The sequence below is a fragment of the Peromyscus maniculatus genome, chromosome 1 (assembly GCF_049852395.1).
Source record: "Peromyscus maniculatus bairdii isolate BWxNUB_F1_BW_parent chromosome 1, HU_Pman_BW_mat_3.1, whole genome shotgun sequence".
NCBI lineage: Eukaryota > Metazoa > Chordata > Mammalia > Rodentia > Cricetidae > Peromyscus > Peromyscus maniculatus.
In genome coordinates, this window is record NC_134852.1 from 159959741 (window position 1) to 159973721 (window position 13981).

Below are 13981 nucleotides of genomic sequence, written 5' to 3' on the forward strand. Positions count from 1 at the left end.
AACAAGACGGTGTGTGGATAAGCAGGTGGGAGCAGGCTTTCCAGGCTCAAGGGTCTCCCCAGTCTTAGAAGAGCCGCTCAGCGAGACCAGAGTCCGGGACTTCAGCTCTGTTCGCCTTGCGGCCTCGCCTGTGTCTGGCGGCTCGGATGGGTGAGGGACAGGCAGCAGGGTGGAGGGGTTTGCTCTCCAAAGCCCCACCTGGTTCTGAACAGTTTGGACTCCAGGGTTGAATAGGGACAGAGCACCCCAGGAGATCCCATGGCTGAACCACCTTAGGCCGCTCATCTGGGATGGGGCTCAGGCTTGAGAAGCCTCATGAAGAGATTCCCCACCTGGGTCTAGGCCAGGAAGGCACTGGAGCCCTGGCGCTGCAGGAGAGGCCACTGCAGCCCTCGGCAGCCATTTCATTTATGGGCTTTGCCCTGGGAAGCCCTGGGGCAGAGGAACATAGTTAGAGCCAGACACAATCTCCCTGGGGGAGGGAGAACAGGGAAGGAGGTCAAAGGGGCAAGAATAGACTAGGAAAATCTTGTCAACCCAGCCTGGCTCATGCCTCATGACTTTGCAGCTGCGTCACCAAATATAAGTTTCCATGGGAACCCAGGAGAGAAGAGGGGGCTTTTATTTTAGCATCTGAGTTCACACTCCCCTAGAGAGGAGGCGGCATCGCCCATCTGCTTGGGGCCATCGAATTAGGGGTGCCTGAGAAGAGCTGGGGAAAGGCCTAAGAGGATGAGTCTAGGTGCCTGAGATGTTGAGAACGGCCCTGTTTCTCAGTTCTGCTGAGGCCAACCCCAGCTCTGCTGTCCCCACCCCAAGCCCCATGCAAGCGGGAAGGCCTGGCCCCAGCCCCTCTCACCTGCGGACAAACTTGGAGGTGAACTTGCTGAAGATGCTGCCCGAGGCCCCCCGCCGGCCCTGGCTATGGCCAGAGGGAGAAGCTGGGGTCACACCGTAGGGCAGGTTCTGCTGGTCCCGCACCTGTCGGAGCTGCCCGGCATGGAAGGTGCTTCGACTGGACACACCCCGGGGGAAATTAGTTCGGTCTGGGGCTCCACCACTGCTGCTGATGTTGTGGGCGGAGGGGGAGGCGACAGGGACACGCTGGGGGGCTGTGCTGTGGGAAGAGAGGCAGGGCAAAGGCACGCGTCGGTACAGGGGCCACGGTACTGAGCACATGCAGGCCCGGGGACAGGGACGCGGGGAGGCCAGGGCAGAAGCAGCCATCACAGAGGACACAGAAGGCAAGGACTGACCACTGAGGACAGCAGTGAGATGGTCTGGGGAGGAGGGAAGGGAGACAAGGAGGACCCATGTATGCAAGCAGTACAGGCTGAGAGTTGGTGTGGACCTGCGTGGGGACAACGAGAACCCTCAAGAGCTGACTGTCCCTAAGGAAAGCTAAGAGGTTCAGAACAGGACAAAGCCTTCTTCCCTCTGGAGCTCAGGACAGCTTCCTGTGCGCCTGTTCTGAGGGGCTGGAGGAGGAAGAGGAATTACTACCGTTTGTGTCCTCCAGTTCCTGGCTGTTGCTAAGATGGAGAAAAGGCAGCAGGTCCCCTGGGGGGAAGATCCTCTAGGGCGGGGTGGGACAGGCTGGGGACAAGTGCATTTAGCTACCCCAGCACACTTGCCTGGGCCGAGGCACCTCACAGTTACTCTCCGTGGGGGGCAACCCAGAGGCCTTGTTGGGGTGTACGGAGGCAGACATGGATTTCTGGTGCTGGCGGGGCCGGGCCGCAGAGACTGCGGCAGAAGCAGAAGCCGTGGAGGCCCGGGACCCTGGCATGGTTAGGCTAGGAGACAAAAGCAGCGGAGAGGCCCGGATTAAGGGTGAGATAAGAGCCTGGGTTAGGAAGCAAGGGCAGGGGCAGAGCTGTAGCCTCAGCGGATGCAGGTCAGGCCCAGGGAGCGGCTCCAGGCCAGGGAGAGCTAAGGTCAGCCATTAGAAGTGGAGGACAGGGTGAGTGAACAGCCAGGGAGGCCAGGGCCTGGGAAGAGAAAACCAAAAATGAGGGAAGCTGACAAGAGGCCACCATCTTGAGGCCACACAGGTCTCCGAGGAAATGTGAGAACAAGGATTTTCCCTCTATACAAAGAATAGAATACTGCTGAGGAGAAACTTCCATTAGTCTCAAAAGAGGTGGGACCAGGAATGTAAGACACCAAGCAAGGTGGCAGGCAAGGAGGGAACTCTGCTTCTGAGGCCACAAGAAAGCCCTCACTGGGGAGTCCTGCCCTCAGCTGGGACCCCACACCCAAAGCCAGAAGGTACCTAGAGAGATGGGCAATTCTAGACTTTGTGTGGGGAAGAAGCAGGAGGATTGACGAGCTGTTCACTGGTACCCTAGGCTTGGCAAATGTCAAGGAGCAGAGGAGGACAGGAGGAGGGATGGCATGGAGCAGGGAGGGTGGATGGCTAGACTGGACAGGGCCAGGACAGGACTCCAGGGACACTGCTCTGGAGAGGCAGCAGAGGAGGCTACTGAGGAGTCACTGCCCACTGTGCGAGTGGCCCCCAAGAGCGCGGCAGGCAGTCCAGGTACTCACCTGTCTTTACCATTCTGGACAGAGGACTGGCCAAGGCTGGCCCTGTCCAAAAGTGGGGAGTTCCTGCTTCGGTTTGTGCTGGTGGAGAGGACGCTGTTCTGTGAGGAATGGAGGGCAACAACTGTCTCACAGGAGCCAATGTCGTTCCCCAGGACCACTGGATGCCCTGTCCCAAGCTGCTCGGTAGCCTACTTTCTACAGTAAGCTCAAGGACAGCCCAGGGCCAGGCCTCAACAAGGAAGACCAGAGGACAGGACGGAGACCAGGACTGGGGGTGTTGGCTCAAGGCTTACTGTGGAGGGGGTAGGAGTGGTCTTCTTCCTCTCCAGGCCAGGCAGAGGGCTGGCAGGCACTTTGGCGGTGCTGCTGGCTTTCCGCCCTGTCTCCTCCTCAGGCCGCTTAGTTTCTGCATTGTTACTCTGAGGCTTCTTAGAGTAGGAGTTCGAGGTGGGAATGGCAGGGGCAGCTACGGAGCAGCATGGGAAACGTGTAAGAGCAGTAGTCTGTCCCAAGACCCACGGTGCGCCTGGCCCTCTCTTACCATCACAGTCCCATTTCACAGAAGTGGAGGCACGTTATTAACCTGCCCATGGCCAAGCTATTATGAAGGAGCTGAACCAGGACTGAAATGTAGCTGTCACCCAAAGCCCCAGGAGAAAGCTGTCCCTAACATGCAATTCCCAAGAGCACATACCCTGGTCGCTGGAGCGTCGCTGCTTAGGGTTGGCAGAGACACTACGCTGAACCTTGTGGGATGGAGATGGGGCACTACTGTTGGTCAGATCGGCTGAAGGCCGGGGCTTCAGAGTGATGGTGTCACCTTCCAGCTGCAAGAAGAGAAAACATGGCTTCAAAGGAGAGTCCAAGTCCTGAGGAGATTCCTCCAGATGGACATGCTTGCATGGTCCACCCTGCCCTAACACACAGAGACTTCAGCCTCCATGGTCCACCCTGCCCTAACACAGAGACTTCATCCTACATGACTAATATAGACAGGTGCCCTTGATCACACATGCTCTGACACAGACAGAACACACACACCAAAGACACACCCCACAAAGTCATCATTTCCTCAGAGAGGGCTACTCATGCCTGCATACCCAGAGACATAGACACCCACAAGAACACACACATTCAGACTAAGAGACCCATCCCTTCCCACAGAGAAACTGGGGCTCGTACCAGGTGTCATGGAGGTACCTCTAAAACAGGTTAAAGTGATAACCAAGAGAGACCCCACCACCACCAGGGCAGGAGGCTGTGAGTACAGGTGGGCACTTAGAACCCAAACTGGCAAAAGAACAATCCTAAAGCTTCCAGATCCATAGCCAAGACAGACCTGTGACACAAAGAAACATATCCAGATACACTGGGGAAGCTTTCTGTAAAACAGACATAGATACACACAGAAACCTAGAGATGGACACTTCCAGACAGACAGACAGACAGATATTGGGCCAGACCACCTCAGTCCTTCCTAATCAACACAATGAGCCACCTCAACTCACCCCTCAGAGCCCAGGCCTGGCCTGGCCCCACCTCCTCCTCTTTCACTGAGGGCCTCATCCACCATGGCGGAGGCCTCATGTTAATTAAGCAGAGGGGATGTGTATTTAAGACAGGGCTTCTGTCCTCATCAGGGGCTAAAGGCTGGGTGCCACCGGCAGCCCAGGCGGCAGGCAGGCCAGGGCCTGAGAAGGGAAAGCACGCACCTCAGAGCTCTTGTAGCCCAGAAGCAGATAGGTGGCCATCACTTCGTTGTACCTCTGGCCCACCAGCGAGTCCTGGATCTCTTCCCGCGTGTAACCCATTGACACCATCAACTCTGGTGGTTGGGGAGGGAGGACAGTTAAGGCTGGTCTCCATCTGTGGGCAGGCTCCAGCTCCCAGCCAGCACAGCCTCACCTGTCCGCCGGGGGTCCTTGTAGTCAGGGAGTGGTTCCACATAAGGCTTTAGCTCATCGTCCTCGTGCCCCACGTTCATCCACCGATCTTTCATAATTTGCTGGGAAGAGAGGGAAGGGCAAAGTACAGAGGCGGAGGAAACTCAGCATGGGGGTGTCTCCACGGGAGCCCCAGGATTTCTGGTCAGCTGGGCTCTATGCTGCTCACCTCTAAAGTGCCTCTCTTACTAGGATTGAGTATGAGAAATTTCTTAAGCAGGTTTTCACAGTCCGTGGACATGTAGAACGGAATTCGGTATTTTCCCCTCAGTACCCGCTCCCGTAGCTCCTGTGGTTAGAAAATGTAAGTCACCCCAGGCCAAGGGAACAAGTCTCACATCCAGGATCCAGAGAAGCAGACATTGGAAAACAGGATGCAGAAAGCCTGGGTCACAGCAACTCACAAGCGAGGCAACCAAGCCCTCCCTACACGCCATGCACCTCTTCAGAGGGGTGGACACACACTGTCTCTTCCAAGACAGGATCGAGATTCTAAGACCTTTTTTTTTAAAGACAAATAATGTTTATTTTGTGGACAGGGTGTGTGCGCGATACAGTGTGAGTGGAGGTCAAAGGACAACTTGCAGCAGGTCAGGTTCTCTCCCTCTACTGGGGAATCAACCTTTATCCACCAACCCACCTGGCTAGCCCCTTTTGGTTTGTTTTTGAGATCTGTCACTCTCCAGCCCAGGCTGGCATGAAATTCTGAATCTTCTTGCCCTGGCCTCTCTCCACTGCTGAAATTACAGGCATGTGCTACTATATCCAGCAGGGAAGACCATTTAACTGCTTTTTTTCTCAGCGGGCCTTTCTCTGAAGCTCTGACTTGAGAAAAATGTGGACAAGTAGAAAGGTTATTGAGAGGGTAGAGATGAGACCAGAGGCCAACAAGAGATGAAAAGTAAAGTGATCTAAGGTTGCACTTCACCCCACCTTGAGGTTCTGTCCATCAAAAGGCAGGGATCCGCTGACCAGTGTATAGAGGATGACTCCCAGGCTCCACACGTCCACTTCGGGACCATCATATTTTTTGCCCTGGAAGAGTTCTGGGGCAGCATAAGGAGGACTGCCACAGAAAGTATCCAGCTTGTTCCCAAAGGTGAACTCGTTGCTAAAGCCAAAGTCTGCAATCTTGATGTTCATATCAGCATCCAAGAGTAGGTTTTCTGCCTGAGAGGTAAGAGGGTAAGCGTCAGAGCCCAGGTAGAGAACCCTATGGCATCCGTGCAGGGCAGGGTCAAGGGCAATGGGAGATCCACCAGCAAGTCATGTCTAGTTTCAGAACTTTCCAGGCTGGACAGGAGGAAGGCATGAAGTTGGGATCTGTAGGCCTAGGGACCCTGGAAGCTGCACAAGGCTTCAGAGTGGGCCCATGCTTCTTGGTCATGCCTGCAAGTTCTTTTAGCAATGAGGAGACGCACAGGCAGTACAAATATGAATACCTTGGTAACAGAGATAATGTGTGTATGTCTAGAGAGCAGCTGTGATATCAGTCACATTCACACCCTTTCCTAGGTCAGCCACCAGGATGCCTGAAGGACCAGGAAAGCTTGGCATCTTCCCGCCATACCTGGCAAGGGCAAAGACTCTATGCTTGCTGGTGCTATGGTGGGGGCCTAAGTCTGGGTACAAGGCCATCCCTAAAGACTTCCAGGCCATCTAAAAAAGTAAAAGTCAATGGCTGGAGTTTCTGGAATACTCAGAGCTTGACTGAAGGAGAACAGCCAGACCCACAGGAAGGCACAGGAGATACGAACACACCTTACCTTTAGATCTCTATGAACAATAAACTTCTGGTGACAGTACTGCACAGCAGACACTATCTGAAAGGAAGGAAGAAGGGTTAGCCTGGGGGTCTGAGAGTGAGCCACGGGGGATTGACAGAGTTGTCACTAATGACCTATTTTGAAGTTACCAAGCAGAGCTCAAAGTACCCCCTCTTTAAGGCCACCTGCTCAGGCAGCCCCTCTCCTGTGCCAAACCCCAAAAGGGAGAGCTGGGCCTATAGCTAAGGGTGGAAAGACACCCCCCACCTGGCGGAATTTGGCTCTGGCTTCTTTTTCTTTCATCCTGCCATGGGCCACCAGGTAATCAAATACTTCTCCTGCAAGAGATGAGATGGGAGAGCACAGTGAGTAGGTTGGGAGTGGAGGGTGTGGGCAGGAACAGGGAGGGGGAAGACGGAGGGGAAGTAATAGCACGAGGCAGCATCAGACCTACCGCCACTGGCATACTCCATGACAAGGTAGAGTGTCTTCTCGGTTTCGATCACTTCAAATAACTTAACTGCAAGACCAAGGGCTGTGTTGGGACTCGGGGCACACGTCAAACCCTCTGTGTCCAGACATGCTAAGGACCTCTTGAACCACCCAGATTACTCAGGGCAGCCCACAATGCCAGGAGGCAGCTGAACTGTGAGCTGAGCCTTCAGAAAGCAGAGTCTGACACCCTTCAGGACAGAATCACCCACAAGGCAATGTGATGTGGAAAGGATGCGTGTGTAGATGCGGGCATGTGGAGCCTTGCTGAGGGGGAGGAAGAAAGAGATGACACTACTTCTCACCTATGTTGGGATGATTCAAAACCTTCATTATTCTTACTTCTCGGAATAGCTGGAAGAGAAGCACAAGGGTTCATCATGCCTGCTTGATGAACGTAACAGGTCCCCCAGAGCCCGGTGAGGTTTCTTTCTTCTTTTTAAAACAGACCCCCCCCCCAAAGAAACCAAACCCAAACCCACAAAGAGAGGGGAAGAGCCGAGAGGGAAGCTGGAGCAGAGCCAGCTCACCACCTCAGTGCTCAGACTGTGCCCTCTTCCATCCCCATCTACATCCAGCCTCCAGACAGCAGTTCAGTGCCTCTGCAGAAGAACCTGAGTCTTTGAATACTTGAGTATTCATCACTGAGCTCCTCTGCCAGCTCACAGTCCAAACCTTTGAGCTGGCCCTGGTGACTAGAGAGGAGCTCCAAAGGGTCACCGTGTCATCTAGATGTCAGAGGGCCTGCACTGGGGGGCAGGCCTTTCTCTCCTGAGCCTCTGAGGTAGCGACAGTAGAAACCACTCCTATATATAGCTGGTGCCAATTTTAATCAAATCCACCTCCACACACTCACGCTCTCTTTGTGAAACAAAATCAGGGCTCCAAACCATACATTTCCATACAGAGGATGACAGAAACCAACTTTTCCTCCCTGTGGGGGCCAGAAAACTAAAAGAAAGGTTTTGCAACTTCCCAGGCCTCAACACTTGAACTGGGTTTGTTTGTTTGTTTGTTTTTGGGTGGTGGGGGTTTATCTGGAGTCCTAACCCAGAATGTAGTTTATAGGATATAGTAAAAATGGTTTTCCCCTTTAGCGGCGTCCCAGAGCTTTCATGGACTGGAACGAAAGGGGTCTGATCCAACCTCCCTCATCAGCTCCCAGGCTTTCTTGCTCGTTCTTCATTCACTGGCTATGATGGTGAAAAAGCCAAGGCTCCTGGCCACCATCTCAGAGGTGACCACTGGGGGCAGATCTGCACTGGTGGCCAGAGCCATCACCGCCATCCCACTCCCAAGCATATCCTTTGGTCTGGAGGAGCACTCTTCTGGGACAGCCTGGAGCTTTCTGGGCTTGTCTAAAACCCCGAAGGGCCAATGTCTTCAAAAACTCAAACTTTAGGGAGCACTGCTAAGAAGAATTGTAAACAGAGGGAATGGCCAGAATGAGATTGGCCTTGCTAAGAAAGCACATAAAAAGGCTTTTTAAAGGGCTATATTTCTGCCCTTGGGGGTAGAGGCAGGAGGAACAGGAGTTCAAGGCTATCCTCAGCTACACACCAGGGGAAGTCACTCTCTAATTAGTCCCACCCTAATTCTGGGAGCAACGCCCTCCACAACAATCCCTGGCTCCTCATCCTCTGTCTCCCATCCTTGTGGCTATTTACATGGTCATGTCCCTCCAATTCAGCCACTGTAATATGTTCATAAAAAAATCCCTTGGCCATAACAGACAAAGAACCAGGTTTTAGAAAAAAGTAAGCAGGGGTCAGCTACAGTGGGAAAGCCAAGGGAAATTTGACTAACCTGGGCAGGGGCCGATTTATTTTGCCAGTCTGGAGCCCCCTTCTCCTAAATACCTTAGCTCAGAAAAATGAGGGGGACAGTGTGCTTTCAATTCTGTCAGCCACTTGCAAGCGACTCCCTCTGTACTCAAAGTCGCCCTTTCTCACACACATCATACCTTAAAGTTTCTTTGATACAGGTTTATGTCCCTACTTGGGGATTCTCCTACAACCTAAAGAAGACCCCAGTTAACAAGGCAGCTCAACTTCATCTAGGAAAAGGTGCACACTCCCCAAATGAGTATCCAGTAAGAAAGCCTAGCGATCAGGGATAACGAGGGGTGCCTTGAATCTGTGCACCTTGTCACTTAGTCTTCTGTATTTCTTCTCTGAAATGGAGCTGGCAAAGAACCCAGAGGCAGGTTCCACTTTTTCCTCCCTGAACTTCTAGCGGTACGCCACTGGACCACTTGGTGTAACTGCATGTACTTCCAGTAATGCTATAGATGTGTGTTTTTACAGAGAGCTGGACACAGGCCAGGAGATAACATGATCAGGAAGTAGGTCAGACAGGTAGGGCCAAGTGGCTGGAAAGGGGCAGACTTCAGAAGAGCCTGTGCCTGTGGACAGGAGGCCTACTGGGTGGAGTTGACACAGGAAATCCAACCAGAGGCATAGGGGAGGGGGAGAAATTCTTTGGTTTTTTGTTTGTTTGTTTTGAGACAGGGTTTCTCGGTATAGCCCTGGCTGTCCTGGAACTCACTCTGTAGACCAGGCTGGCCTTGAACTCAGAGATCTGCCTGCCTCTGCCTCCCGAGTGCTGGGATTAAGGGCATGTACCACTACTGCCTGGTTTGAAGAGAGAAAGTTTTAAGGTAGTGGTCTTATGGGGTCAGCAGATCACTCATCAAAGGGAGACTCAGAAAGGGAGGGGAGGTACTGGGCACTTACTTTCTGAAGGCTGGAGGAGTTCAGCTGAGTCTTGTCAATGATCTTCACAGCTACCTGAACATGAGACAAAAGCCTAAGATTACTTCCTTGACCAGGCTAAACCAGAACTTGAGGTTACTTTCTCCATTGGTTTCCTACTCCTGTTCATGCTTGGCTCCTAGCATACCTATCAGATCTCACTTCTGCAGAGAAACAAGAGGCTGGCTGTGAGGACAGTCTCAGCACTGCCTGTTGGCAGTGTCAACAGGATGGGAGCTGCTGCCATGGCCCCAACCCCAGTGCTCACCTCTTTCCCCGTCAGGATGTGCCGGGCCAACTTCACCTTGGCAAAGTTACCCTTGCCAATGGTCTTAAGGAGCCGGTAGTTGCCAATATGGGGCTGCTCGTCAGCAGAGGTGGCTGAGTTGCGGCCCCGCAGCATGTTGGATTTACTGCTGGGCTTGGAATCAAGGTGTCCCAAGGCGGGCTGCAGGGTGGAAACAGACACGCCTTTACAGGCCGCCCCTCCAGTTCTGTCTACCATTATCCTCAGTTCTGAAAAAACTGCAAGACGTTGGGTGCAGGGGCAGACTCCACCAGACTGGCAGGCATGCAAAGAATCATAAAACAGGAGGAAGAAGGCAGGAGAGGGCATCACAACCAGTCTTCATTGCAAAGGCACACAACACAAGATTCAGGGCTAAGATCCTGTCCACATCAGAGCTCAGGACCAGAGCTGTATCTCATCAGCACCACCAACCCCCATTAACTCCCATTAGTAATCCAGCGGAGCCTCTTACCGCCCCCCTCCCCCCATCATGGTTGGGAGACCTTGTCTCTTGACAGCCCTGTTCACACTGTGAGAATGCTGCCTCTCAGCTGCAGGAGCACATGGTCTGACCACTTCAGTCTTCCTCGTCACTCAGTTCTTAGCATCAACCTCTACTATTCATTCTTTACATTTGTTTATCGTGTGCCTAGTGAGATTGGAAGCCCATGAAGACTGGCCTATAATATCCTTTATTCACTGGCACATCATATTGCAGCACCTGACAGACTGAACTATAGTCAGTGCTCAGTAAATCACTATTCAACAAAAGAACTGAATGACCGGGTCTGTGCAGTGCAGCAGCCTGCCCTGCCCTGCCCTGCTCTCCTGTACACAACGGTTCAAACAAGGTGCGAAGCAACAGCAGTTACACAGACTCTGCGCAGGTGTATGGGCTGAACACAAAGTGCACAGTTCTCATGAAAACAGGTCTGAAGATCTATACATTTTCCAAAGACTAGGAGTTCCAGTAATTCCTAGGCATATGCCCATGAGGAAGGAGAACACATGTCCACACAAATCCCTGTGCATTAATGGTCACAGAAGCATAATCCTCAATGCTAGAGGGGAAACAACTCAAATGTCTATCAGCTGTCAAATGTGGCCTAACAACGCAAGGTAATATGAGTTGACCATAATAAGAAGAAAGGAAGCACTAATACATGTTACTCTACCAAAGAATCCTGAAGAGACAGAGAAGCTGGCCATGAAGGAGCATCTTATCTGACTCCATCTTTATGACTGCCCAGAACACATAACTCTAGAGAGGCAGATGCAGATTCGTGGCTATCTAGGGGGTGGCGGGAAGTTTGAGGGTGACAAGTGAAGGGTGCACGGTATCTTTTGAGGGCAATGAAAATGTTCTGAAATTGAACGACACAAAACAATTTAATAAAAGCCACTCAACTGTCCATGGGTAGACGGTATGGTGTGTGAACTATATTCCAATGGAACTGTCAAAGGGAGTCTGGTCTCAGCCCTCCTCGGCCCTGACTCACCTCTCACTGGACCTCTTAGCACACTGGGAAGCTGCTGCTGCCACTGCCCGAGTCAGAGCCAAGCAGAGCTGCCTGGAGTCTTGAAGGAGGGGCAGCAGGGTGACTGAGATGGAGGGTCCAGTGTCCTCCTCTCAGAGCCCCTCCTGATTCTAAGGGAAGACTTCAATAACCACAGAGGAAAAGCATGACTTCCTTCAACCCAGGGAGCTGTTTGGGGTCCCTTCTCTAAGATGTCAGTTCAGGGCCTTTGTGCAGCAGCTGTGTGCTTGTTTGTTCTCAGTTGCTAACTCAGACCCCAGAAGTACTTGCACATGGACAACTGTGAAGGCCCCCTTGACCCTTGAGGGAATGTCACCTCTGTTCAAATTCCTCACCATTTCTCATGTTCCACTGCTGCCAATCTGTAGCTCTCTACAGCAGAGCCTGGACAAGCAGATTGTTCAAGTTTCTGCTTCATGCCTTCTCAAAGGAACCCTGTGGCTCACACTTGCGAGAAGACAGTTCTATCCCCAGCTGTCTGCCGGGCCAGTCTCTTAATGATATACCCTGAGTCCATCCACAGGTCTCAAGGGCCTAGCTTCCAAAATCTCCTCTCCTTAGCCCCATCCTCCCTGACAAACTGCCCTCAGGGTTCCCCCCACCCTCAGAGCACCAACACCTGGGAAACCTTCCTCTGCTTCAGCTGCTCAGTGGGTAAATTCCTTGGCAATTTTCTTTTCTGTGGTATTGGGGATTGACCCCGAGATCCCACACATGCTACCAATCTACCCCCAGACCTTTTCCTTGACAACTTAAAAGACAATTATGGCTGGGGGTGGGGGGTGGGGTGGCGCACGCCTTTAATCCCAGCACCCAGGAGGCAGAGGCAGGCAGATCTCTGTGAGTCTGAGGCCAGCCTGGGCTACAGAGTGAGTTCCAGGAAAGGCGCAAAGCTACACAGAGAAACCCTGTCTCGAAAACCAAAAAGACAATTATGTGAATGTGCATGTACTTGCCTGAGTGTATGTGTGTATTTGCACCATGTGTATGTGTGTATTTGCACCATGTGTGTGGATAAGTCTACTGATGTCAGAAGAAGGCACTAGATCCTCTGAAACTAGAGTTATAGGCAGTTGTAAACCACTATGTGGACGCTGGGAACTGAACCCAGGTCCACTGTTATAGCAGTATGTGTTGTTAACTACTGGGCCATTTCTCTAACCCCTTGGTAACTTTTAATGTAAGTTCTTGTGACACCCTTTTTTCCAAGTGCACAAACCAAAGGCAGTGGGAGCTTGGTAGGGCAGAAGCCCGAAGACCTGCAATTCTCATTTTACACAGATGTGAGGAGCTGGGCCTTTTGCAGCTCTGAAGCACAAGCTAGGAAGTTCCAGCCAGCCTGCTGCTCCATCATGCCAGCCCCTTGGGGTTTCTGGTCTGGGTCTGGTCTAGTGAGACAGGCAGCATTTCCCCGGGACTCAGCAGTGTGCTAGACTTTAGACATAAGCCTGCCTGCCATGTGCCTGCTTCCTTAGGGTTAGGATTAGCAGTGTAGATACTAGACACAAACTGCCGGAGTTCAGATCCTAACTGCCATTCAGTTCATGTTAACTTTCTTGCTATCAACATCTTCCTGAAAAGGGGAGAGGAGAACCATCCCAACATGACCTGTGCTGGCATTCATGCTGAGGGACTGTCTGGAGTACAGAATAAGGTTCAAGCCCTGGCTCCTCACCTACTAACTTGGGTTTCCTTATCTGTAAAGTGGCAATAAAACATTTCCTACTTTTCACAGGCAGATGAAAGAACATATGTCAACTGTTTTATTCAAAGTTAAATAAAGAGACCCATCAGGTCAGTCTAGGCTACACAATGAGACCACGGTTTTTGTTTTTTGAGCAATGTCTCCAAGTGCTATTGTCGAGTCCTCAATGAATGTTTTGCACCCAATCTGAGCCTGCTAAGCCAACTACGGTCTCACAGAGATGTGTAAGAGTGACAAGGGTCCAAGCTAAAACCAGTGCTAATTTCCAAATCTGGTGAAACACAATCTGAGCTGTTTGCCGATTATCACAGGCTTTGTAGCTTAGGAGGAAATAAGGGGTGCCAGGCCCCCAGGTGGGATAGCTGTGAAGGGCCGGTCCCCAGCACAGTGAGAAACAGCTCCGTGTGTAGGACCCACAGAAGTAAGCCAGCTGCTAAGTGTCTGCTCCTCGGTCCCCTGTTCTAGTCACCAAAGCCCTCTCTTCAGACCTGAGACATCCAACTCAGGACTCAAACCAGGATTTCTCTGACCTCACTATTTCTTTATGTCACAAGATATTTTCTCTAGCAGAGAAATGGGGACAGGGTGAGGAGAACCCATTGCGAAGAGCACAGAAAGAGGTCAGAAGGGAAAACTTTCAGCTGGCTGGTGGCAGTGGCGCACACCATTAATCCCAGCACTTGGGAGGCAGCGGCAGGCGGATCTCTGAGTTTGAGGCCAGCCTGATCTACAGAGGGAGAAGTCAGCCAGGACTACAGAGAGAAACCCTGCCTAAAAAAAAAAAAAACAACAACAACAAAACAAAACAAAACAAAAAAAAAACGGGGCGGGGGGGGGGGGGGAGTAAAATTTTCTGCAGGCAATGTTTCTTAAGCCACGGGCCTAAGGGAGGTAATTCCTGCCCTCTCCTCCTGCTGCTCTGAGGTAAGACAGCAGCGAGGTGGC

At 52.1% G+C, this 13981-nt stretch overlaps 1 protein-coding gene across 19 annotated transcripts in view; it reads right to left on the bottom strand.

Annotated features, from left to right (window-relative positions):
* The window catches only part of Mark2 (microtubule affinity regulating kinase 2), a 66869-nt gene that overhangs the window by 4720 nt on the left and 48168 nt on the right, over window positions 1-13981 (bottom strand). For 15 of the 19 annotated variants that reach the window (XM_076558581.1, XM_076558561.1, XM_076558509.1 and 12 more), the window contains 15 exons: window positions 9773-9952; window positions 9487-9540; window positions 7057-7105; window positions 6714-6779; window positions 6527-6597; window positions 6260-6316; window positions 5427-5663; window positions 4663-4782; window positions 4456-4555; window positions 4263-4375; window positions 3245-3377; window positions 2844-3016; window positions 2551-2648; window positions 1635-1796; window positions 860-1117 (listed from right to left, as the gene is read on the bottom strand). In XM_076558581.1, coding sequence (XP_076414696.1) covers window positions 860-1117; window positions 1635-1796; window positions 2551-2648; window positions 2844-3016; window positions 3245-3377; window positions 4263-4375; window positions 4456-4555; window positions 4663-4782; window positions 5427-5663; window positions 6260-6316; window positions 6527-6597; window positions 6714-6779; window positions 7057-7105; window positions 9487-9540; window positions 9773-9907 — 1826 coding nt within the window. In that variant the 5' untranslated portion in view covers window positions 9908-9952. The remainder of the gene's footprint in view (window positions 1-859; window positions 1118-1634; window positions 1797-2550; window positions 2649-2843; window positions 3017-3244; window positions 3378-4262; window positions 4376-4455; window positions 4556-4662; window positions 4783-5426; window positions 5664-6259; window positions 6317-6526; window positions 6598-6713; window positions 6780-7056; window positions 7106-9486; window positions 9541-9772; window positions 9953-13981) is intronic. The other 4 variants (XM_076558596.1, XM_006980745.4, XM_006980744.4 and 1 more) reach the window with 1 other exon arrangement.